This window comes from Python bivittatus, unplaced genomic scaffold, assembly GCF_059951505.1.
Source record: "Python bivittatus isolate LINGU-HERP-01145 unplaced genomic scaffold, Pbiv_v1 ctg000590_np1212, whole genome shotgun sequence".
Classification (NCBI taxonomy): Eukaryota; Metazoa; Chordata; class Lepidosauria; order Squamata; family Pythonidae; genus Python; species Python bivittatus.
Window position 1 is genome coordinate 18,803,749 of NW_028277086.1, and position 24,708 is coordinate 18,828,456.

At 37.9% G+C, this 24,708-nt stretch overlaps 1 protein-coding gene across 1 annotated transcript in view; it reads left to right on the forward strand.

Moving 5' to 3' along the window:
- ANGPT1 (angiopoietin 1) overlaps positions 1-24,708 on the forward strand; it is a 136,725-nt gene that overhangs the window by 56,968 nt on the left and 55,049 nt on the right. Inside the window, exons 2-3 of the mRNA XM_007427545.3 lie at positions 7,185-7,340; positions 11,859-11,980. Coding sequence (XP_007427607.1) covers positions 7,185-7,340; positions 11,859-11,980 — 278 coding nt within the window. The remainder of the gene's footprint in view (positions 1-7,184; positions 7,341-11,858; positions 11,981-24,708) is intronic.

Consider the following 24,708-nt stretch of genomic DNA (forward strand, 5'->3'; position numbering starts at 1 on the left):
TATGGCATTTTTTGCTTGTACCTAGTTACAAGTGGTTCAGTCTTCTGTCCAGTGGTCTCTAGACTATTTGGCTGCCCACTTTTCAATTAAATCCCATAAAGGAACTTCTTTTATTTCTCTTCTTTTTTCAAAAATTGTGCTATTGAGACACCACTAAGAGGGATTCCTGTTGGTGACAAGGAGATTTAGCAAAGTCCCTCACCCAATTTCTTTCTACCCAAATAAGAATTTTTCATAACAAGATGAAAGCTTCCCATAGCTAGTTTTATGCACCTCTTTCTGAGCTGTGGTTAGCATCCTGAACATGAATGGAAAGCAGGGAAACACATTTCAACTTCATGTTCTTCTCCATTAAACAACAAAGAATAAGGAAAACAAATGTCTCTGCTTTAGAGTTTGAAGAAATACTGCCCATTCAAGCAGGTTCTGTCTCATATACAGCAATGTTCTACCTTCATAACTCAGCATAGGATACCTTATTAATTATGATGCAATAAAGAAAATAAAAGTATTTGTTTTGTCATGGTTCCAGGAATTAAACAGTTGAATCAATGCCCTTATCTCCACCGGCAAATCTCACATTTTTTTCGACTTGAATTGTCAAATGCAATTTCCTAGAAAGGCAGTGTTGTCTTATGGTGAACCTCACTGAGCACAAGTGGTTTTGAACCATGGCAAGTTGTTTGAATGAGAAACATCACAGTTGGAAATCATATAGTCCAACACAGCTGTGTTTATTTCAATGCTTGCGTATTCAAATAAACACCAACTGTTTATTTGTGTGCGTGATCCATATACATATGCGAACATTCAAATAAATGCTCTCAGAAGGTTTATTTAAAATATGTCAGAGGTAAAAATGGAGCATGTGTGGTTGACTCTAGCTCTAAGCAATTTTGCTGGTAAATCAGCTGCTAATGCTAAATAATCCTTCTTGGATGTATGTGACTTTTTAAACGCAGATTAGATTATACCAGTGATTCAGCCTTTGAAAAATACAAGTGGATTTAATATGGGAGAAAGTACCCTTGGACTTGAATTTCAGTATGAGATAGAGATTCAGCCACGAAACTCACTGGGTGGCATTGGGTGTTTGGTCTAACCATCATATGCTTTACTGTGTAAATTACATTGTACAGCCGAGGTTCTTAGACTTATGTTTCGCTGACCACTTGAAAAAATGATGGGGTCTTGGCAGACGCCTTAATAAAGTTGGGTTTTATTTTGCTTTTCTCCAAACCAAACCATATAGAAGCAATAAGGTTAACTGTTACAATGCTTTGGTGAGCAAGTTCTGTGAAAGCAAATGATGAAGGGGACATTATTTGTATCTGTGTTTGCAAATGGGCAATCTTATGAAAACCATAAGGCCCCATGCCAAGGGTTGCTTAGGTGCTCAACATCACGGCAAAGCAATCTTGATCAATGCTATTAGAAAAATATATATATACACAAGAGGTACAACCTTTGTGTGGGGCACCTGAATGGAACTACTGAGCTATAGTTTTTGTTTTAAAAGACTCAGAGTGGTGCACAGGGTAAACCCAAAGAAGGCATCAGTAAATTGTATTTTCAAGCCAGTGGGCCAAATTAGAATTCTGAAAGTATGCAGTAGGTATTCTTTCAAAAAGGCTGCCATGGTGGACATGGTAGTAGAAAAACACCCTTTCTCTAGAAAGTAATCTCTTGTCATCCTTTCTCGCACCCAGACATGAAGATACTCACGATGAGTTTACTCTCCCAGGGATGTCTGCAAAACATGGGTAAAAAAGCCAACATCTTGACTTCTCCGACATCTCCCCACCGCCACCCTGCTTCCCAGTACTTCCACACAAAGCACTGGGCTGCAAACATTGCATTTTTAATTATTATGTTTTATTTATTTAAAAATATTTATGGCACTCTTCAAATCACAAGGCTTTTCCTAAAGAAGTATTCAGTTCACCTATGGCCCTACCAGCTGAGGTTTTGCTTTCCAGTGGCCCAACTTCCCAATGATCTTCTTTATTATTAAAAGAATTTAGAACACCTTGACAGAAGCTTGGTTGAAACCAAGGGATTCGTGGGTCTACTGCTGACCACAAACACCAGATTGCCTACCTCAGTTATAGACAAGGACCACTGCAGGCCACTGGATATTCCAGTGAAATTACTGGTCAATACCTTCCAGTAATAAAAACATTGTATTTGCTCCCACCCACCCACCCTACACACATGACTTGAAGAAGTCTATGAAGCAGCTGTGCTGAATCTTCTAGAAGATTGTCAGCCCTGCGAGGTAGTCCAGACAAGAAGCACAACCAGGACTACTAGCTCTATCTTTATTGTAAGGTTACATTAACAGAATCTTGCAAGACTGAAAGTATTTCTCCCCTTCTTTCCTTTTACTGTCCAGAAAATTAGGAAGGGTCCCTTCTGAAACATTCCCCATGCCCTCCCTCCTTCTGTGGGCTGAGAGATCTTTTATATGCCAGTGTCCAGTCTGTGGCTCTCCCTCCTGTCTCCCAAGATCATTCCCACTTACCATAACAGCACTTTAGAAAGGGGCATTTTGCACCAACGGGCTTTATGAAGAGCCCCTTAATGCACTTTGTACAATCATATTATGGGATATTTTAGGCCAGGGAAGGACAACTTTGGGTGGACAAGAGCAGCACTTAATATTGGGGGATGGGGAAACTGCAAAATGGGTAGAGCAATACATGTGAATCTGGCTGGATATGGTAGATAATACTTTGCCTGCAATTATGATATCCCCAAATTAAGACTTACACTACAGTTTTTCTCTGTTACCCACATTAAAGTCAAAGGAAATGGAGGATGTTCTGAGTAAGAAAAAGGAACCTTGGATCTACATGCACCCCTCGGGCCCCAGCCTCCCCAACCCTTTCATGGATTTAATGAACTGGGAGGGGGATGCTGTTTCAACAGCATCTCTTTCTCTCTCTCTCTCTCCATCCATCCATCCTTGGTGAATAGCACTAAGTCTTCAGACATAACTGTAGCTACCTTAATGCTTTGGAAATAAGCCCCATTTTGTAATAGAGAAGGGATCATATTTACAAAGTATTGAAATTTAAAAAGTAAGAAAAGAAGTAGTTTATCAAGAAGAGATGTAACACTTCTTGCTGTTGCCCTTATCCAGATGCTCATTTGGACCCCACCAAGCCTTATTCTGTGGCCGTCTGGACTGAGCTCAGAGATTCAGTCCTAGCACACCACAAGGGTACCTAGCTCTTGCTCTCTATTCTTAAAGGCCCTTTGCTGAACGTGAAAGATTTTAAAAAACGTGGTACAATTTTAGGATTGTCCCCTGTAATAGCACTTCCTTACTTTACACCTCTTGCATCCTGGGATGATGAAGCCATTTTGAGAGCTCATCTTACCTTGAGATTATAATATTTTTTTCCCAAGAAAGGAAACGGATCATTCTGAGAGACAGCAACTCTTAATTTATTTATAGCCACATGCCAAGACCCAGCAACATGCACACATGTCTCATGTTTCTGTCTGCATTTTTATTCGTGAGTATTTGGGTGGCTTCTATAAAGATTTTTCAGTAAACACTGAAAGCATTAGTCAATTACTTCTAATGTGCAATCTTCTAGAATGTTTATTAAATAATAATATTGAACTCTGTGACAGTTTTATTTCTGAGAATGCTGGGGCTTTATTTCAGGGCTGCTGAGTAATACCACATTGTGGAAAACACAAGATTCGAAATCAAGAATGATTACAAAAAGCAGATGTCACTGAATTCTACTGTAGGGTCAAAACCAGCCAGTGTACTGCTAACGTTGTAATGTTAATAATAATAGTAGTACTATTTCAAAAGTCAGATCGGAGAGTGAGTTGCTTAATGAAAGAAACAGCAAGAAATTATTTTTTTCCCTGCAGAATTGACAAGCTTAATATTCAAACCCATCCATTGGAAATTCCAAGCTTAAAAACAGGTTTAAGCAGTCTACCACTCACTCCTTCTCCTTCTCCTTCTCCTTCTCCTTCTCCTTCTCCTTCTCCTTCTCCTTCTCCTTCTCCTTCTCCTTCTCCTTCTCCTTCTCCTTCTCCTCCTGTTAGTTACCAGTTATTAGGAGGATTGATTCAGCCTAGACAAAAGTGTATAACTTCATAAGAGTGGTATACAGTGTTTAAAATAAAATAAAAAATATGTACCTCAGTGAATGGAATAAGTTTACTTCATTCAAGCACATCCTTAATCAGTTCTAAAAGGATGAAATTCAATTATCAGTGAATCTTAAATCAAAATAAGATTTAAATAAGTTTCCATTTGTTTAATGTCTGTCTTGTTCTGAGCATGTTGTTTAGTTACTCACTCAGAGATTAATTTAGGGGAGAGCTCTGATTTTAAAGGAGGATTTATTTACGATGTACTGTTACACATACCACTACAGATGCTGATGGGATCAACAGATATGAGGCAGATTTTATTTCTCTTTCTGGACAGAAATAAAGTTTGGTGTTGTCCAAAGTTAACATTATGTGTGTGTATGGAAGAATTCCTTAAGTTCCCATTAGGGTGGATGAAAGTATCCTGGCAAATGGGTGTTTATGATTGGCTATGTCTGCTGGGTGGCTATTTTGTGAAATGGCAACTCTCACATACAATTTGTAATTCCCGCCACCATGCTCTCAACTTCCAAATATCCCAAAAGTTTGCCCTTGCAAAACCCTACCTCTGCCTTAGGAACAGTATGTATGTATGTATGTATGTATGTATGTATGTATGTATGTATGTATGTATTTAATTTGTCCCCCGCCCATCTACCTGCAATGAGGGACTCTCAACACAGTATCCTGTCCTGTGTTGCTTTTTTTGTGGAAGGGGGTCAAATTAAGACCTTGGGAAGACTTAAATTTTCTTCCAGGAACCTTTCTTAACTCATCTTAGCATTTCTATATAGGACTAATTTGAGTAAATTCATGAACTCTCAATACGGAGTCTTATGAAATTCAAAGAAAATTTGTACAGCATTGAGCATCAGAATAGACAGGAAAACATGTGTTTCATTTTAGCACATTTGTTTTTCTGCTTATCCAGTAAACCAAGTGTTTGGGCCATGGGGTATGAAGGAGCTTTTTGATTGCTAAGTATTAGCATGAGGTCATTGGTCAACCCCATTTTGCAAATCTTGTGAGATTTATGAGACGATGATCTCAGTTTCTTCAGTTCCTCCTTTCAGCCTTCTGCTGGGCTAAAAAATCAGTTTTTCATCATCTATATTCAAAACATATTTGTCTTAGAGGAACACCTCCATCCTCTTTGGCTGAAGATTTGTGTGTTTGTACATGAGCCATCTGATTACCTACAAATCTTTTTTGACCTCAGACACAGTAATTCGTAAGTATGTAACTTCTGGCATCTTCAGAAGTAGGTAGATAAAAGATAAAATAAACCGTCGGTATAAATCCAATGTTGCTTTTTTGCTTTCTCCTGCAGTCCCTAAATCAAGGCACATCCGGCTCTTATCGTATTCTTACTGCTGCTGAAATAGTTCATTCTTCATTGTAAATTATAACATTTGATACTAAAGATTTTAAAAACCAAGCTGATATGGGCAGGAAGCCCTAGTGAGATTAAAACCAAAATCATGCATTTTGTTGCTTCAATTCCTAGTGAATCACATCCTGTGTAGTTTCACCCTTGACTGGCAACTACGGAGAAATATGATCAAAATAGCAAAAACAACTCCTTCATCTGCAAACACTCCAGTGATCATGGCATCTAGTTGGCAGCACTTGCTTATTATTCACTGGAGAAGTTATATAGTCTCTGGCCATTTTATGCCTTTTTTTTTTTTTTTGGTGCCTCCAAGTCAGTTTTGACTCTGGTGACTGCCTGGACAAATCTCTGCAATTCTCTTAGCAAGATTTCAGAAGTGGTTTGCCATTGCCTCCTTCCTAGGGCTGAGAGAGAGTGACTGTCCCAAGGTCACCCAGCTAGCTTCATGCCTCAGGCGGGACTAGAACTCACAATCTCCTGGCTTCTAGCCTGGTGCCTTAACCACTACACCAAACTGGCTCTCATTTTATGCCTTACAGTTAAAATAGATGATCTTGTTCTATAGCTGAAACCCTGAACATCTGATGGGAATTGTGTGTGCATGGATATAATTTAGCTAAGGTAGAAAATATTTAAATAATTTTGCAACACTTATACATGATATTGACTTCTGTAGTTGCAACTTCCACCACAAAGTGAATTAATGACATCAATGAAGGCAACTCACGCTGCCCTTTCTACAAACAAATGAATAGTGTGCACTCATCTGCCTTCGTCTCTTACGTTCCTTCATGAGGAGCACCAAGTTTTATTTTAAGTTCATGATTAAGTCTATCTATCTAAATTATTCTTTATAAAAGAGCATAAAAAATCTACTAGGCATATTTTATGAATAAAATGGAATATACAAAAGTGTCCAGCTTATTTTGCACTGAAAGCTGAATTTGCCCATGGAGTGTGTGCTAAGATCAACGCAGTGTACAAGTGGCCCCTGTATAAGAGCTAAATTTACATCAACGTACATTAAAAACCAAACACCAATAGAAGCAGGTCGACACGGTAAGATATGATGTCAAAGAGTTAGGTAGGTCATTGAGAAAGAGGCTAGCACAGACGTTTGCCATGTCTTTGTTCTTAAAAGCAATAAAAATTTGGACCAGTATCTGCAAGGGCTACCTAGCCTTAATTCACTCATTATTCAGCATCCTAAACTTTCTCTAGTCATGCAGAATTTGAATAATGTTTGACCTAAAGTAAGTAAGTATATAACTAGTCAGACATGGGTCTTCATTCAGAGGACAGAGAACTGAACTGAGGTCCATGTTGTCCTGCCAGGCCTAGTCTAGAAGTCTAATACTCCATCAGGGTGAAGAGAACAAAGGCTTGCAGCTGGACACAGGAAAGAAATTGAGAGAGGGGAAAGTGAAGGAAGCCCAACAATGCTAGCCTGGTTATTGATTTCCTTTCCTTCTGTGCTTTCTTTTGCACTGCAATGTTTGTTCTAATCTTTGCTGTTTTTATTTTGCATATGTATTCCCATTTTCTTGTAACACTGACTTGAAAGGCTTTTCAGAAAGGAAAGCTGCCTAGTTTTTTTCCCTATCAATATAAATAAAATACTTTCTGTGGCCTTTGTTTTTGTTTTTGTTTTCTTGTTCTGTAGCTGGAGAACTACATTGTGGAAAATATGAAGTCAGAAATGACCCAGCTGCAGCAGAACGCTGTCCAGAACCACACGGCCACCATGCTGGAAATAGGAACCAGCCTTCTCAGTCAGACAGCAGAACAGACAAGAAAGCTCACAGATGTGGAAACACAGGTATGTGGTCACAGTTACATTCACCAGAGCATTGACTATGGTAAAATAATGTCCCTTCCCTTTTCCTGAATAATCCTTTTTTTGCTGAAGTAGCCAAGAAGGTGAGCAGTTCAGCTGTGAGCTACATATATTCTCTTATATTGGAAATTGATCAGCGCCTGATTAAAATGAATACTTTTGAGTGCTTATGGAACAGTAGAAATGTCACAGTAAATAAACTCCTAATGGCTGTCCATATTTGGCCTACATAATGCATTGACTGTTTATCCTAGCTTGGTAGATCTCTTTACTTTATATTTTTATAAAACTTTTGAGTCATCCTTGCAACTAATTCCATAGATATACCTACATGTTAAAGGGTATACAATTGGCCTGTATTTGCCTGAAGTCAACTGATAACTTATTCTCATTGAAGTAATCAACTAAGTAGACTGAGAGACCATCAGGGATGTCTGCAGGGTATGGTAAAAGAAAAAAAGTCAAGATGACAGCTACAACAATGTGATCAAAGTTCTTCCCATTTTTTATGTGCATCACGATGCTAGAAAAGCTAGCATTGATAGGAAAAGGCTAGAATCCTACCTCCCAAGGATGAGTGATTTTCCTGCATTGTTCTGTGGATTTGCTCAGTCTGTTTTCATTTGGTCCATAATTCTGCTTAATGGGAAAATGTCTAAAACTAATATCCAAGTGGGTAGTGGTGAAAATATGTCTTACTTTCCGATAAATCATCTTTTTTAGGCCATAATATGGTTTAAAGATAAAGAGCCATCAGAAATGAAAGTAGAGTTTATAATCAGATTGAAAGAAATGACAGCACAACCCCCCCCACACACACACACACATACACACAGTATACATAGATGTATTACAATTGTTGCTATACTGCTTTAATGACGCAGAGAGTTTCCTCTACCCACTGCTAAAGCAGTACTCAACGTTTTGATAAACTAGCATTTGATCACATCAAAATTGCCTTTGGGCTATGTTTTTTTTTTAATAAAACAAATATAAATGTGCACTAGAAAAGCCCAACATATGTGCAAAAATATTTATCAAGTCATAAGTACAGGGAGATCAAGATTATTTTGATGCAGTTTTTTATGTGTCACAAATCCTGTGGCATTGCAGAGTGATAACCATACAGCAAAAGAATGGAAGGAACTGAAAGCTGAAGCAAAGAGGTTATGCACTTTGCTTCTCCCCCCACCCCACTAGCCTAGAGACATTGACGTGGGTATCATGTGTCCAGGAATGCCTCCGATAAATCACATGGAGGCTACTTAATTGAAGATCATCTAAATCTGATAGCCAATATTCATCACCTAGATGAGAACTGGGACTTAGTTATAAGTTGCTTTAGATGTTGCTATGGTAAAGTTAAGCTTCTGTGTTTTAGATTATCCTGAATTTAAGACTGATTGTATCACTACCAGGTACACACTATAGAGGGGTAAATCAGAAATAAGTCCACTCAAGAAGGTTGATAAAGGATAGTTGGTATAGGATCACAGCCTAAAGCTGGCAGAGGGTCTTAGGCTGCTGGTATTAAAGAAGATAGCTCAATTTGGCTGTAATTGACTCACTGCTATATAAAAAGTTAAGAAGCCCAGACAACATCTAGTTAATTCCAGGACATACTGAGAACCCATCAGAAACAGCAAAGACAGAAGGGAAGAGAGAGAGATAATTCCTTAATATCAGCATTTCAAATTCTGAAACATGTCCACTGGCCCAAACTCATTGAACATCCTTTGATTCTAGTTTGTCCTTTGATTTTCTCTATCAGTTCACAATTCATAATTCCTCACCATTCTTTTCTCTTCTACTTACAGTTTTGAACATATGGTATGTAACAGTTGTTGTACTTTAGACTAACTGCTTTAAACAAATACATTCATATCTGTAATCATTCATTACATGGGTGATTAATTGTACCAACCGAGTGTATGAGTTGGAGATAGATATAGATATAGATATATATTCATTCTTCAAGCCTTTAACTGTATTTGCAATATCCTTTCCCATAATCATTACATAAATTACATACATAATCAACATATAGAATAACCAAGATCAGTTACACAAGGGAAAAAAACCCGATTAATTCAGTTAGCTAGAGATACTGTACACATGGTGATGACAATATAGCCTTGCTTAAGCTCTCAGCTTCTTTGTTTTCCATAGAAGGTCTAATAAAATTTTCATATGAAATGGCCTTAGTTTATAGGTAATGGGATATGAATGCAGGAAATCTCTGGAACAAAAATTTAGCATTTTTTGGATTTACATCATACTGAAAAATAGAGACTACATTATAGATTTACACTGTATTAAAAGGAGTCAAGCATATCAAAACTCACCCATTGTCTTGAATCTATTCTAGGTCTAGGTCTTACATTGCTGCAAGGATATGGCTGCTAGTTCTCCTATTGTAATCCTACATTCCCAGTACTCAGTGGAAGGAGAGGCTTTTAGTTTAATGGCTTTCTAGGGGACTTTCTCATTATCAAAAGAAAAGGTTAGACATGCTTGATACATAAATATGTGGCTCTATTGCTCTCTTTAGGGTTTTTAAACTGATACATGAAGAAAAAATTGTGCAAAAGATAACATGCTTGTGTTCCAACTTTTCATCTCAATGTCTGTGTGTTGTGTGACAAGGTCTGAAAGTGAATTGTATTAAAAGGTCTTCAGTGCAAATACAGGTGTCTGGACCAAGTTACAAGGTCTTTATATTTTAAGCAGAGACAGATACTGTATATCTTACCACATTATAGAGTCCAAGATAGTAAGGGCCAGGACAAGCCAAATATGAAAACATAAAGTAGGACTTGCTTTAACATTCCAATCACTATATAGTATAGCCTTCATGGATTTCTTGAGGAAAGCTAATATTAACTTACTTTGCTACTGCTCTTCAGTCATGTGATGTTAGATAGATTTACTATGTGGTCATACTAGAACACATGACTTAACTAACCATTGCCTATTTTCAGACAATTAACCATCAGAGATACCACCTTACTTATTTAGGTGGACTCCTCAAGCCCCATTTGATCATTGAGATGGAATGGTTGGATGCAAAACTAATGCTTAAATAATTTTTAGTCTTGATGAAAATTGTCTCCCTGCACTAACCAAATTTTCAGAACAAAACAAATGAAATCTGTAGAGAACTTCAAATAATCAATGGTATTTGCCATTCATGAACTTCTTTTCTCACATTCATCATTTTTTCTTCTAATCCACTTGAATCTAGTTTTATTTTGTTCTCCTATTCCACCTTCATCCACTCTACCTTCTCCTTTCAGTTTAAAAATGTTCTTTTTGCATAATGCAGTTCCGTTTTTTTCAACCCTGGATGCATTTAGACCTTGTGTTGATTGCAGAGAAACGATAGGGCCCTTTAATGTCATCTGCACAACTCTTAGTACCACTTCTCAGAAGGTCCACTTGCTTTGTAACTTCTAAGGGTTTTTTATTATTATCTTGCTATTCATTGTCTTATCTCAGTAAGTGGTAGTATAACATCAAATCAATACCAGATGGAACGCCTTGCTTATGACGTCACACCTGTGCCATCCCTGATAGGCAAAGATATGAGAATCATTAAATGCTTCCATGAATCCTCAAGTATATGATTTCTTCTAGTTGGTTCCCTTGCTGTGTCAGAGGTAAATGGCCCTTAGTTGTGCCAATTTAGCTATTTTTATTTCTAGCATCTAGGCAAGGTTGATGTGATGGAATGGAATTATGAAGGCCAAGCTCAGGGAGATAAGCATTTTCTTAGCTCACTGGAACCGCATGGGAGGAACAAAAGGATGAGACTGGCACCTCCCTGAGGAATTCACATTGTTGTGGCTGGAGGACTTTGGGAACTGGGGTTTTAGTCTGGGAAGATTCTTGCTAGAGGTTGTAGCTAATAAACATAGCTGGACTGAATTTGCATGGTCTCTTGGAGTTCCTTGGGCTAGGCCTGACAGTTATTTTGATCAATGTAGAACCAAGTCCTATTGAGGTTAAAGAAATATAAAGAAGGAATGCAGACTTCTCTCATGGAGGTACATAATATCCAGGATCATGAGAATGCTATAAATAAATGAAGACCAAACATAGCAGAAGGGATACCATGGGATAATGATATATTAGAAATTGTGTTTATACAGCAGTACTGGGAAACAGATTTTCTTGGTTTAAAAATTGAATTCAGCCTGGCAAGCTTCTCAGGTCTGAAAGTGCAATTTGAAAATGAACAATAGAAACCCTGTACTACTTGCTACAGCTACCGAAATAAGATATGTCTATAAGGTGCACACATAAGGTGCACTGGATATATTGATCAATATGACAGTTATGAATCAGATTATTCCTGATCCATGTCCATTTCCAATAGGCTCATTTTAACATTAATCTATTTTTGTTTTGTTTTGTTTTGTTTTTCATATTTGTGCCAATAATGATTTATTGTGTGGTCTCAATTTATTGCAACGTCTTTTGGTTGTTTGCCTCCTTCAGGTTCTTAATCAAACATCCCGGCTTGAAATTCAGCTGCTGGAAAATTCCTTATCTACTTACAAACTGGAGAAACAATTGCTCCAACAGACCCATGAAATCTTGAAAATCCATGAGAAAAACAGGTGAGTGTATAATGCATAGTATGGTCTTTGAGCTCATCAGTATCTTACAGTCTTCACTACAATGTCCAAAGTCAGATGTTTGGTTCCAGAATATTCTGTTTTTTCTCAAAGAATGCCCCATTATTTATACCAGAACAAGTGAATTCAAATATTCCTGGAGTGCTTTGTACATTTTCAGGTGTGTCTCATCCAGAACAAGAAGTACTGTTCTGGACATGTTCTACTTTTGACTACCAACACATGAATGGAAGAATATTTGGAATGTCAAGGCAACATTTCCATGACATTGTAATTTTCTCTCTCACTGGAATTTCTTTATTTGGAGAAGCATTTGATAGTGCTGCCATCTGGGAGTTGCTCCCAGAGAGCCCTATAGCTTCCACTGTAATGAAAACTATTAAATACCTGGTTGTTCTCTCAGGCATTGGGATAGGATGATTGTGGAGTCCCTATGGTTTTTGTGATATTGAGTTAGTTTTCTGGTCAGCTCTGTTTTTTATGTAGTTTTTCTTTCCTTTTCAAATGTAAGCTGCCCAGAATTATTGAGGAGTTGCCCCCCCCCCCATTGAATGAATGAATGAATGAATGAAATCTGTCACGAGAAACGATACAGCTCAGACAAAAGTTCATTCCTGTACTTCAATAAGAGCCAGAATATATAATAGGAATATATATATATTCAAAAGGACACTTTGTTTCTACAAAGATTTGACGGAAGCATCTCCAGAAAGTGTCAAAGTGCCCCATTTCTAAATGAGGAAGCAAAGTGGCTGAAGAATTTTGCCCTGCTTATCTAAAGTAGCTACTATGCAGACACAAAGCATGCACAAATGCTTTGTAGAGGTGGAGTGACTTACCTCTTACCATACTGAGACAGAACAAGGTGTCTCTGGAAAGTGAAGCACCACAAATGGGTGGTGATTGTGTAATCCCCACAGTTTGCATGAAAATATAGAAAGTATATAAATATATACTGGGTAGGAATGTATCTCTCTATCTCTCTATCTATCCATGCATACAGACAACGTACCCTTGGAAAAAAAATACATCTTTGTAAACTGCAAGATGAAATCACTGAATTGATACCTCTAGATCGTGTTTCTCAACCTTGGCAACTTTAAGATGTGTGGACTTCAATTCCCAGGATTCCCCATTCCCCATGCTGGCTGGGGAATCCTGGGAGTTGAAGTCCACACATCTTAAAGTTGCCAAGGTTGAGAAACACTGCTCTAGATTAATACGCAGATTGCAACAGAAATATCCTTCCGTTTGTTACTTAAACAAGATAGGGAGAGCATACGGAGTGTGCCTTTTCAATTCTTTGCAGCCCCTTTGTCAGCAGTGGCCACGGGGAGCAGTGGCAGTTTCTTTTGCATAACTAAACAATGTGTTTGTGTATGTGTGTGTGCATGCACACCTTCTTTCCAAGAACTAATCAAGATGTGGGCATATGAGTTACCTCTGTATTTGTGTCTATAGTAGGTGGGGGTCTACTCAGGTGAGTGCCTATGTGTTGTCTGTGACGTGTAAGTGTGCTTGTGTTTCAGGTAGATCAAAATGCATTTGGGGATATGGGTGGCATTTAAGGTATTGGGCTAGAACTAGAACTAAGAAGGTTTTCCAAACTCAGGGAAGTCTCAAAAGATCTTCCCCCTCCCTCAGACACGGAAACTCACTGAGGAACTTTTGTTGAATGTAAACGCTCAGCCCTATTTAATCACAAGGCTATTGTGTGTGTTGGGGTGGGGGGAGGGAGACTGAGGAAGGAATGCTCTGTATCTGTATTCTGCCCTGAACTGCTAGAGGCTGGATATGAATACTTTAGGATAAAATAAGCTTGGAAATGTGTATGTTTGTAATTACCACCATGCATTCATAAACACCAAAATGCATGTATTTATATATGAGGATGGGTGTTTCCTTTGTTTGGTGATTTTCTTTTGCATTCTCCCTCCCCCCTCCCCCAAAGAAAGTACCTTCATGGAGAAATGGAATGGAATGGACCTAAATGGAATTGATCTGAAGTCCCCCGACAGTTTCCATATACTGGTTGCTGGCATAGGTCACGATTCAGAAGTTTTGCCTACTTCTCCTGGATTGTTTTGGCAATCTTTCTTTTCTTTCCTTATTTGATGCATGGCTGTTGGCAAGCTCTTGTGCCACATCGTAAAGATCTTTTGAAACTTCCCTGAGTTTGAAAAGTGAATTGCTTCATTCCATGAGGAGCTGCCTGTTGAATAGCCCTGAGGCACAAATGCATAGAGGGAGCTAACTTTTCAGTTTCCTGGCTTGTGGCTGTATAATGGTTTCAAGCATGTCAATAATTGAAAGGAGGAAAGGCCTGCTCTTGCAGAACGGTAATGAATATTAGGGTAAATAACCAATGATTATAGTGTCCATGCATTCCTGAAAAATGACAGGGTTAACTAGTGAGTTAGTATTCTCCTGCTGTTTTGGATTATCTCTCCCACAACCCTCAATCATTGGTCATGTTATCTGGGGCCTAAGATGGTGGTAGGACACTTATCTATCCTGGGTAGAGCATGTTGTTAGTATCTTGAAACTCTTAGCCTATGGAGAGATGCCTAAGTAGTTTCAGCTAACTTTTCCCTGTAGAACAAGATCTGACCAACTCAACACTGCATATTGCCCCCCAGTTGTCTTTGTACTCTCTTTCTTTTGGTTTGCCCTGGAGCCCGCTCCAACTGGAATGGTTGAAAATCAGTGGCACTGTTTCTTCCTTTTTTGGAAGTGGTAACCCATCAAAAATCATAGTGTAAAACTTATAATACAGTTAAGAAATTTAGAACTTGTAAAGGAAAAAGCCAAAATTTCCCTCCCCAAAACAGGGGGACAAAAATCCTTAGTCTGTCCTTTTTCTTTTTGTATCATATTCTGAAATACTACAGACCACCGAGACCATCACCAAGTTCCAAGGATTGATAGATTCATAGATTGGCTGTGTTCATACAACATGCTTACCCTGGTTACTGTGATCTGACTCATTTTCTGGGTTTCCACACTTCACTGAATACAATACAATAAACTAGCCAAAGAGGCTGGTTCAAACACACAATACAATAAGTCTTGAAAAGCTTAACAAGTATAGAGAGTAAGGGAGTTGACCTTGATGGAGATACACGGAAACTTTACCTAGGCAAAAGGGCTGAAGCATTTTTTTAAAGTCCAGAAAAATGTGGAGTTGGATTTTTCTGGTCTGGTCTACCTAGTGGGGCTGGCATCAAGTTTAATATTGATCAGATTTGCCCTGTGGACTGAATGCATCAGCTAGGACACAGACACTTTGGTTATTGGCTGAGGAGTATATATGAATATGCTGTCTTTTATTGTCTGATCATCTCAGTCTGTAGCTTCTCTGGGTTTCGATGCTTTGATCAAACCCCAAGCAAAGACATCATGAGGAAAGTTTCATGGAATTTTTTGGAGGAAACAATGCTACTGTCTCCATTTAGTGGGAATCCTACCTTGGAGAAAGCATTGTAGATTTTTTTCCTTCTCTTTGAAAAAAAAATGGAGAAATCATCCACCAAATAACTCAGCCTAGAAATTTGATGGGGAATTTTGAAAGGCTATTTATTCCCTGCTTACTGAAAAGCTACAGCTTTTAAACAGAATCTTATGCTGCCAATAAGGAAGAGAATCACAATCTTTTAAGAAAATTGGCAGGAAAACTAAACATATTATACTGAGGCAGGTTTGTAAATTGTTTGAATTGGAACAGTTGGATTAAGCTGTTCTCATTGATCAGGTTTTCCACTGATCAAACAAAAACAACACAGACTATAATTTGTTTAAGCTTTCATATTTGATATCGATTCATTTAGGACTGTTCCTAGGGATGTTTACTATATTGTCTTCATCCAAATTTCCACCCAGATTTAATGATGCATTTCTATTGTGCTTTCCTTTAATAAAAAAAATCCATATTTTGCCTTGATTTTCCATGTGAGAAATTAGATGCACTTTTCACTGACATGTTTTCCCTTTGCGGTTTAGTAATCCACATAAATATATGGATGTAAATATATGGATGTAAATCAAACAAAAGAAGCTTCCCATCACTGGATAATCTCATAACACTCCTTTCCAATCTTCTCAGCCCACCATGACAGGATGAGGCCAATGACATCATATGCATATTCTTAGCATCACACAAATGGCCTGACTTAGATATCAGACACGCAAGCATCATTGCATTGTTTCTGCAATGTCATGACATGTGCTATTTTGATGTAATCATGGCTTGTTAGGAGCACTGCTGCAACACACATGTATCATATGATGAGATGGACTATTTGGGTATCTTCTGTACCTTCCAAATGGTATGATGGGGAATTTTGAAAGGCTATTTATTCCCTGCTTACTGAAAAGCTACAGCTTTTAAACAGCAACTTTATGGTCATTTGCAACTCTCTAGAATATAAAGCAAAGATAATTTATTCATACAATCATCACAAATAATGATCTACGTATTTGATGGATTTTTTACACATTTGTTTTTCCAAATCTGTATGAAATTTGTAACAGGGAGATGGACTAAAATCTGATTAGGAAGGGCTGCCCTTCAAATAATTGGATGAGAGAATATTGAAGATGAAGAGAATGGCATTGAAAAAATTGGCAGAACTTTGTGCTATCCTAAATATATTATGGTTTCTTTTGCCAACATTTTCAGCATGTGAGTATAATGTTCTGCCCTCTTCCTTAGCATCCTTGAAATGATAATGACCTACTGCTAGAATATTGCTGATAAAGGGAGAATTATTTTTTTTTAGATTTTTTTATCCTGCCTTTATTCTTTTTATAAATAACTCAAGGTGGCAAACATACCTAATACTCCTTCCTCCTCCTACTTTCCCCACAACAACAACTCTGTGCGGTGAGTTGGGCTGAGAGAGAGGGACCGGCCCAAAGTCACCCAGGTGGTTCTCATGCCTAAGGTGGGACTAGAACTTTATATGGTGGATGTTGCTTAAAAAATAAAAAGCGCTATAGTTCACAAATCTCTGCCATATTTATTATATCAACTCACAGTACATTAGAAAACAAGACATGCAGTTGGAGAACTCCACAAGGAATAAATTGCCATTTTGAATAAGCTTATTTTATTTCATTCATTCATTCATTCATTCATTCATTCATTCATTCATTCATTTATTATTAAACTTGTATGCCACCCATCTCCCCCAACGGGTGACTCTGGGCAGCTCACAATAACAAAAAAGGAAAAAGCACCAATCCCTCCAACAATGGCTAAAATCCATAAATAATTAAAAATAGAAACATGCATTAAAAATATCCTAAAACCTCCCTATAAATTTTAGCCCTAAAAACCTTCAAGATGCTGGGGGGGGCCAACCCATCACCCCACCAGCCATCTCCACAGATGCGAGCCCCCATCCGGCCCCCAGGCCTTCTGGCAGAGCCAGGATTTAACCCCTTTTCTGAAGGCCATGAGGGAGGGGGGCACACCGGACCTCGGGAGGCAAGATGTTCCATAGGATGGGAGCCACAGCAGAAAAGGCTCTCTGCCTAGACCCCACCAATTAAAATTCCTTGACCGGTGGGGTCTGCGACTTATAGGTTTGGTTTGTACAACTTTCCACTATAGCTTCTTCAGTTTTGGTTTGGCATGTGGTATGAACCTAGTCAGTCATGATTTATTTGATAAACCATGTCTGGACAAACCATGGCAATACGCTGAATGAACCTGGTCATAATATACCATAAAAATAGAAGATAAATGATGTGTTTTAAAAATCAGTGTTAAACTGGGCATTATAGACTTACGTGCTTCTGATTCACAGCTGGATTCTTTCCCATATTTTTTTAAAAGAAAATCAAGCATTAGTCCATACTCTTTCCTCAGAAATTTTTTATACTATCTGTATATTTCCATAAAAATCTAGATCTTAAGGCTCTTGTTGAGTTAAAGAAATCTGAGGATGCTCTGCTCCCCAGTACATTAATTTTCAATTTAAGATTCCCTTTGCATTTCTCAGGCAGTCTGGATTAGATTAGTGTGTCCTGTACATTGCAAAGTAAATTGTCTGGCTCAAATATTAATTTCCCCTTGGGCAGCATCTTCAGGGCTGGCTATGTACCACATTCTCACCTTTTGTACAGTAGCTGCAACTGGGAATAATGGGAATAGCTGCTCTGGTATCTGCCTAACCAGCCCCTAACAGAGAGTTTTATGAACCAAGGTTATACATACTCTTATACTTATTTGTCCTGCCAGTTTATTTCCTGACAAAACTGGTGCAAAACTGATTTCAGACCTTATTAATTTCAATAGACTTGACAACATTTATGGCATAGTTACATTTAAGATGATGGTCCAGAAGAAGGAGGGGAAGGAGGAAGCAGTTCATAGCTCTTTTGAGGTCTAAACGAACATGCCCAACATTAATTTATCATAAAATGTCTTGCCACTACTTGTACCTTTAAACCTGATGTTGCAATTTTGGAGTCATTTTAAATGATAAGCATTTCCTCCAAGGAGACCAGCTCTTACTGCATGAGAAAAAAATGTGTGGGTTGTTAATACACCCAACTGCTGATCATAAGAAAGCCTTCTATAGCATTTGAATTCAGGAATTTGGTAAGATAAACACAGGTGAGACAGATGCTCAGGGAAATCTAGATGAAACTTCCATGTTTTTTCTATGACATTTGAAACACCTCCAATTATTTTGTTAGAGACATCAATTACCTACAATGAAGAGTATGTCTTGATTCAGTTTAATGAAAGTATTTTTAAAATAATTTTTATTGAAGAGGTTTTCAACAGAATTAAAAACAGTACAAATTTTGAATTAAGGAAGAATAAAGAAAAGTATTAAGAAAGTGAAAAAGAAATAGAAATAGATGAAAAGGAAAAGGAAAAGGAAAAAGAAAAGGAAAAGGAAAAAGAAACAGCTTCCAATCTTCCTGATAGTGGTTATAGATACATTTATATTTTACCCTCTCTAAGGTTACATCATAATTTCCTTCTTTCCATAGTCCATCCTTTCTAATTTTCAAACCCATAAATCTCAAGTTCATTTTTCTTTTTCCAGCAAGAAAGCCATAAGAGGTTTCCAGTGCTAATAGAATATAGTTCATTTTTCATTCACGATACAAACAGTGGGCAAAATCAAGAAACCAAAACCAATGATATTTTCACCCATCCATACTCTTCTTTTTTAGCAGCCAAAGGGAATGCTGCATGGTACCTAGGATGCATAAAGAAACCTATTATGCTTCTGTGTGTATGTGCATGTTTGGGTGTGTTTTTCTGTATGATTTTTTTAAAAAATGCATGCCTATAAATTGATATGCTTTCTAAAGATAGGCTGATTAAAATGGTCATCTCCCATTGTTGAGTGTATACTCAGTGACAAGCCCAAGCTAGCTGCAGACTACATGCTAAGTCTGCCCCATGTGTAATATGGAAAACATGATCTTAGGAATATAAACGAATGTGAAAGTAAGTGCATTAAACTTGCACTTATCTGTTAAGAAGAGTGTCATGCACCTTTTAAATACTAGGCAGATAAATCCCTTTCTTTCTATTTTGTACATAGGAAGATGTGTAGGTTAATCAAAACAGTAAAAAATTAATTCCAAAACATTCATTCATTCATTCATTCATTCATTCATTCATTCATTCATTCATTCATTCATTCAATACTGTTCTTATGCTGCCCTAATTACATGATTCTGGGTGACTCAAAAGATTTCCCAAATGCAATCTCAGTACAATAATACAATATAATAAAAACAAGCCAGGTTAAACAGATGATGATTCTCTAGCTTTACCTGCCTTTAAAATTGTTGACAGCACACTTAAAAGGCTATGTTTGAGCATTTCCAGAGTCCAAAAATTAAAGCACCAAACAAATCTCTGGGTGCAATGTGTTCTACAATGTATAGGGGTCACAATCAAAAAGGTCTACCTTTTGACCTCCCCCCTCACCTCACATGGTGCCCAGATCTTAAGCAAGTTCTGACCTTACAGGATGGGTTGGGTAGAACCATTATGAAAACAATGGTCCCTAAGGGAACCTGATATTGTCTTATATAGGGCTTTCTAGGTTATAAACTAAACAATCATAATGATATGATAAACCAACAAGTTAGTCTCAATTAACTTTTAGCAAAAAGTCTGATACTGTAGAGCAAAGAGAATAGAAGGAAGGTGTCTTTGACCCTATACATATAGCCAGTCAGTCCAGGATATTCAATGTCAAACAGTGATCTCCCAGAGTTCCCAAAAGAATAAACTTTATCTGAGAATATTAATAAGGGTGCAACTCAGCACATATAAGCTGATCCTGAACATTAAATGCCACATTGACAGAAATTCTAAGGGAAGTTAGTGGAGGACCACTTCTGCCATCTCACACTGGCTGGAGCAGGAGGTAGAGGGCAACTTCCCCTGCAATTTTGTAGCCTAGAAGATTTCTTCTACTGTAACCCAATTTTGGACTCTGTTAGAAGAATGGAATGGATTTGTATCCAAAAGTTACTCCTGCCCCATCCTCAACATACATACTGTATTTCAGAACACGAGGTTTACATCCATGGAGTTTTCCCTGGATGTTACTGGAGCCCTGAAGGTAGGTGCAGTCCTCTCATTGTGGACATGTGCTTTGCCTCTTCATCCACTTGGCAGAACGTCCAAACACATGTGGGTTTCTTTTTAAGGCATTATGTTGGGAAGCTGAAATATAGAGGACCTCCTTTTCTTTTAGCCTTGTTGCAAATGCTAGCATTTTGCAAGATTTAAACCCTAATCAAAGATGTAACATAATCAGGATCCAGGATGTTCTCAGCCAATGATGGAAAAGGATAATAATTCTCAACAGTAGGCTCCTTTATACAGGGCCGGTAGTGTTACCTTTCAGCGGCACATGAGAGTCTTCAGTCTAAATAGAGGCTTGAGATTTCCTGTTGAAGTTTAAGGAGAAACCCATTGCTGTATAGTTGAATAAAGAGAGATAAAATTAGTGGTTTTATTAGTGGTTCATTCATTGCTACTGTGAGGCATTACTATGGACTTGAGAAGTGCCCTGGTTTCAGATATGAGCATCTGTCTGAGGTTTAAGTTTCTATGTGGTTTTCATTTTTCTGACAATATAGGAATCTGTATCTGCAGAAAGCATAGTTAAGGTATATATAGTATTTACTAAAATATCAAATCTATAATAAAGGTAAAACCACATTATAAAAGTACAAAAGGGAGATCTAACAACCCCCCGCACCTCTCATTATTAGTATATATTTGTGCCATATGAAGTTGACAGTTGTTAATATGTTCCTTTGGTAAGGTCTTACAATCTGTGTTCCATTAAAATGCTCAAAGCATTTTTTTAAATTTCAGTCTAATAATCTGTTTCTTGAAAAACAAATACTTCCAGAATCTTCAGCAGATTTGTGGATTCAGTGCACAAAATCTCTCTCTCTCTCTCTCTCTCTCTCTCTCTCTCTTTCTCGCGCTCTTTCGCTCTCGCTCTCGCTCTCTCTCTATATATACATACATATGCACATATATGACACTGAAGATCTATGATAGTCAATTAAAAACAACAACAACAACATGTGGATGCTATTATATCCCCAGACTCAGTTAAATGACCCATGTTTAAGGCATTTTGCCACAGAACTGTCCTCCAAAAGAAAAACAATAAGATGAGCCTTGAGATGTGTGTGAATAAGTGGAGGGTGAGGGGATCTCAAATTAAATCTTGAATAACACATGGATCTCTGGCAGGCTTGAATCCACTGGTTAGTCTGTGGATATAACATTAACTTTGGCACACAGATATAAAAGAGTGGTCAGCAGATGAGAGATACTTACAACTTCCTAATCAGAACAGGAAGATTTTACTGGTTCAATCTCCAACTAGGGCCAAATGGAAAGTTGGCATGGAAAGGCTTTTATGACACCAAGTTTTTATGCAGATACTGGGCAACCGCTGGAAATCCATCACTGTAGCCAACAGTGAAATCCTGGAGCCACATTATGAAGGCTGTTTTGTTCTCAGCCACCTCTGTGATAATGAGATCTGGTGACTAAAAATGAAGCCGATGCTTACTGGACTTAAGCCCAAATGCAAGATGAGTCTCATAACACTCATCTTAAAAGTAGTGTTCGTAGAGTTATATTCTTCTCCAGCTTGTATGAAATCTGCACTGGAGAAGAATTCGCAGTTTACCCATGGAGTTCATGAACTTTTCTTCCCCAGTCTCCCAGCTGCAACCCCTTTTCCAGTACTTGGCTCAAATAATGGTTCCCTAACCACAGGAAGAAGGAAGATCTGATCTTTTAAGCCTTTATCCAGTGAACAGGCAGCATGGCAGAAAAGAAACATTGGCTCATACAGGGAAATGTCTTTTTCAAGGGAAAGAAAAATCTTGGGCATCTGTGTATTTGGAGAGGAAGCTTCGCCTCCCCATTTGCCTATCTCAGCTGTGCTTCTATACTAACCATGGTCTTCTCTGCAGCAATGTCTCAGGCTCCCTTCCTTTCTTGACATAAGTAGCAGAAGCAGACATTGTTCAAAAAGATGCTTACAGGCCCTGGCTCCTTTCTCTCTCCTCTGCAATCTGCCAGGCAAACTTCAAGAATAAGGTAGATGGTAAATTAAAATAGCAGTGTACAGTAAACAGACAAACAAACATCCATAAAGAAGCCACTGAAAAAATCTTGTTGCAGACAACAACAGACTTCTAATTACCAGAAACTGAGACCTATCTTACCATGCTCCACTGCTCTATGCTATTTTTAACCTTTTCCGTGCTCTTCTAGCAAGAAAAAAGATGGATAGGGAGGCCTTTAATGGTAGATTCAGCTATTTTTTTCCAGTGACTTGGAAAATGTCAGGAATTCTTGAAGAGAAATTCATCTACCACTTTGATTTACTTGTGTAATTGGTATTTCAAGGCAAGAGAGACACATAGTAAGTACGTAAGCAGTGTCCCATTAATGGACAACAATGGAGAAGGAATTGGAGAAAAAAGAAAACACTGTGTTTCATGTATAGATATAATAAAACAATATTCATTTTTGTGAAAAAAAATTTCACTGTTATTATTGATCAACTTTATATGGTAATCTTTCACACAAAAAGACTGCTAAAGAAGGAGGGAATGAACTTTTTAAAAAATTAATTGGGGTCCTATCAAAAGAATAGGTAAAAGAATACATAAAATACTTTAAGCCCATTACTAAACACCATTAAATAAGATTTCAGCACAACATTTGGAGCAGAAGGAGTAACTTTTCTGCCCTGCATATTGGTACAATTTAGGCAGACACTCTTTAAAAACGATGAATCAAATTAAATCTTCCAACATTCTATGTCATAAAGAGAGAAGGCAAAAGGATAAAATAAAATAAAATGTAAAATAGAATTATATGAAGAACTACTTTTAATTTTATTTTTACAGGAAGTTTCTCTTTTGAAAATACATAAACTAGCTTCATGGAAAGAATGCTGTCCGGGTGAAATATGATGTTGGTGTCACTTCTGATTTTCTCTTTGGAAGACTCTTTGTATACTTTACTTTGATTACCTCTTTCAAATCATTTTTCACTTCCATAGTCTCTAAAGACATTATGTACCTCACATAACCTTGCAGTTGGAGAGCATTTAGGATGCTATCATTCTTCTGACATTATACAGAGAAACTAAATCGTTTTAGTGAAATCAGTATTTCTTCAGTTAAAATACCTTCAACCCCTAATACATATGTGTGTGTAGATAAAGGAAAATATTCCCCAAAGGACTTGGCTATAGTTCTGTTATATAAAGAGAGATGAAATCTCATATCATATGACCATATTTTCCATATATTCCACTTTGCGGTTTCATTTTTAAATTGTCATCTTAATAAAATGGGTGCAGAGGTTGTGTTTTGTTTTGCTTTTAATTTTCCATGTGGCTATTGCCATTCTAGTCATCTTTATTCTTTGGCTGGATATTAGTTTTCAAATGGGAAGCCGTCCACATTACCCTGCTAAGAGTCAGGTTATGGCCAAAACAGCAGAATGGAGCAGACAGTGGATAATATCCAGAAATAGGTCTGGACTGTGTTGTTCCTGAGTCAGGACCTGTGAGCAGCTCATTGGGGTTTTGGATGTTAGGGGCATCAGTGGAGAGGAGGGGGTGAGAGGGGGGTTTAAAAAGTCAAGATGGTAGCCACAACTTCACATCTAGCCCCTGTCCCTTTTATGTGTGATGTCTTGATGTTTTATGAGCCCCCTTCCCCTGCAGACACTCCAGTTTCAAATCTTTTTCACTTGCAATTCCCTTCATTTTTTCATGGGACTCCTACAAAAGTCTAGAAAATTTGTGTCTGGGACCCTTTAGCTTTAAAAAAATTGACTAACCGGGGAAATTGTCAAATGGAATAAAATCATGAATGGGCCAAAAAAAGTATACAGGGAATTTCTTTTTTCCCCCTCTCTCAAAACATCATGGTCAAGGACCATCCAGTGAAGATAGGATGGAAAGTTAGAACCAAACAAAGAAAGCAAGAAGGGACAAGACTTCTGGATAAAAACAAGTAGAGACCTGTGCTGCCGTATTTGGAAATCTTTGGGGCTGCAGTGTCCTGGACTTACAACTGCTAATACAACTCTAGTAGCAGCACTGGTACTTGCCAATGCTATATTTTCTGAAGTACCAGGGGAAAACTTTTTTAAAAAAAATTGCCCA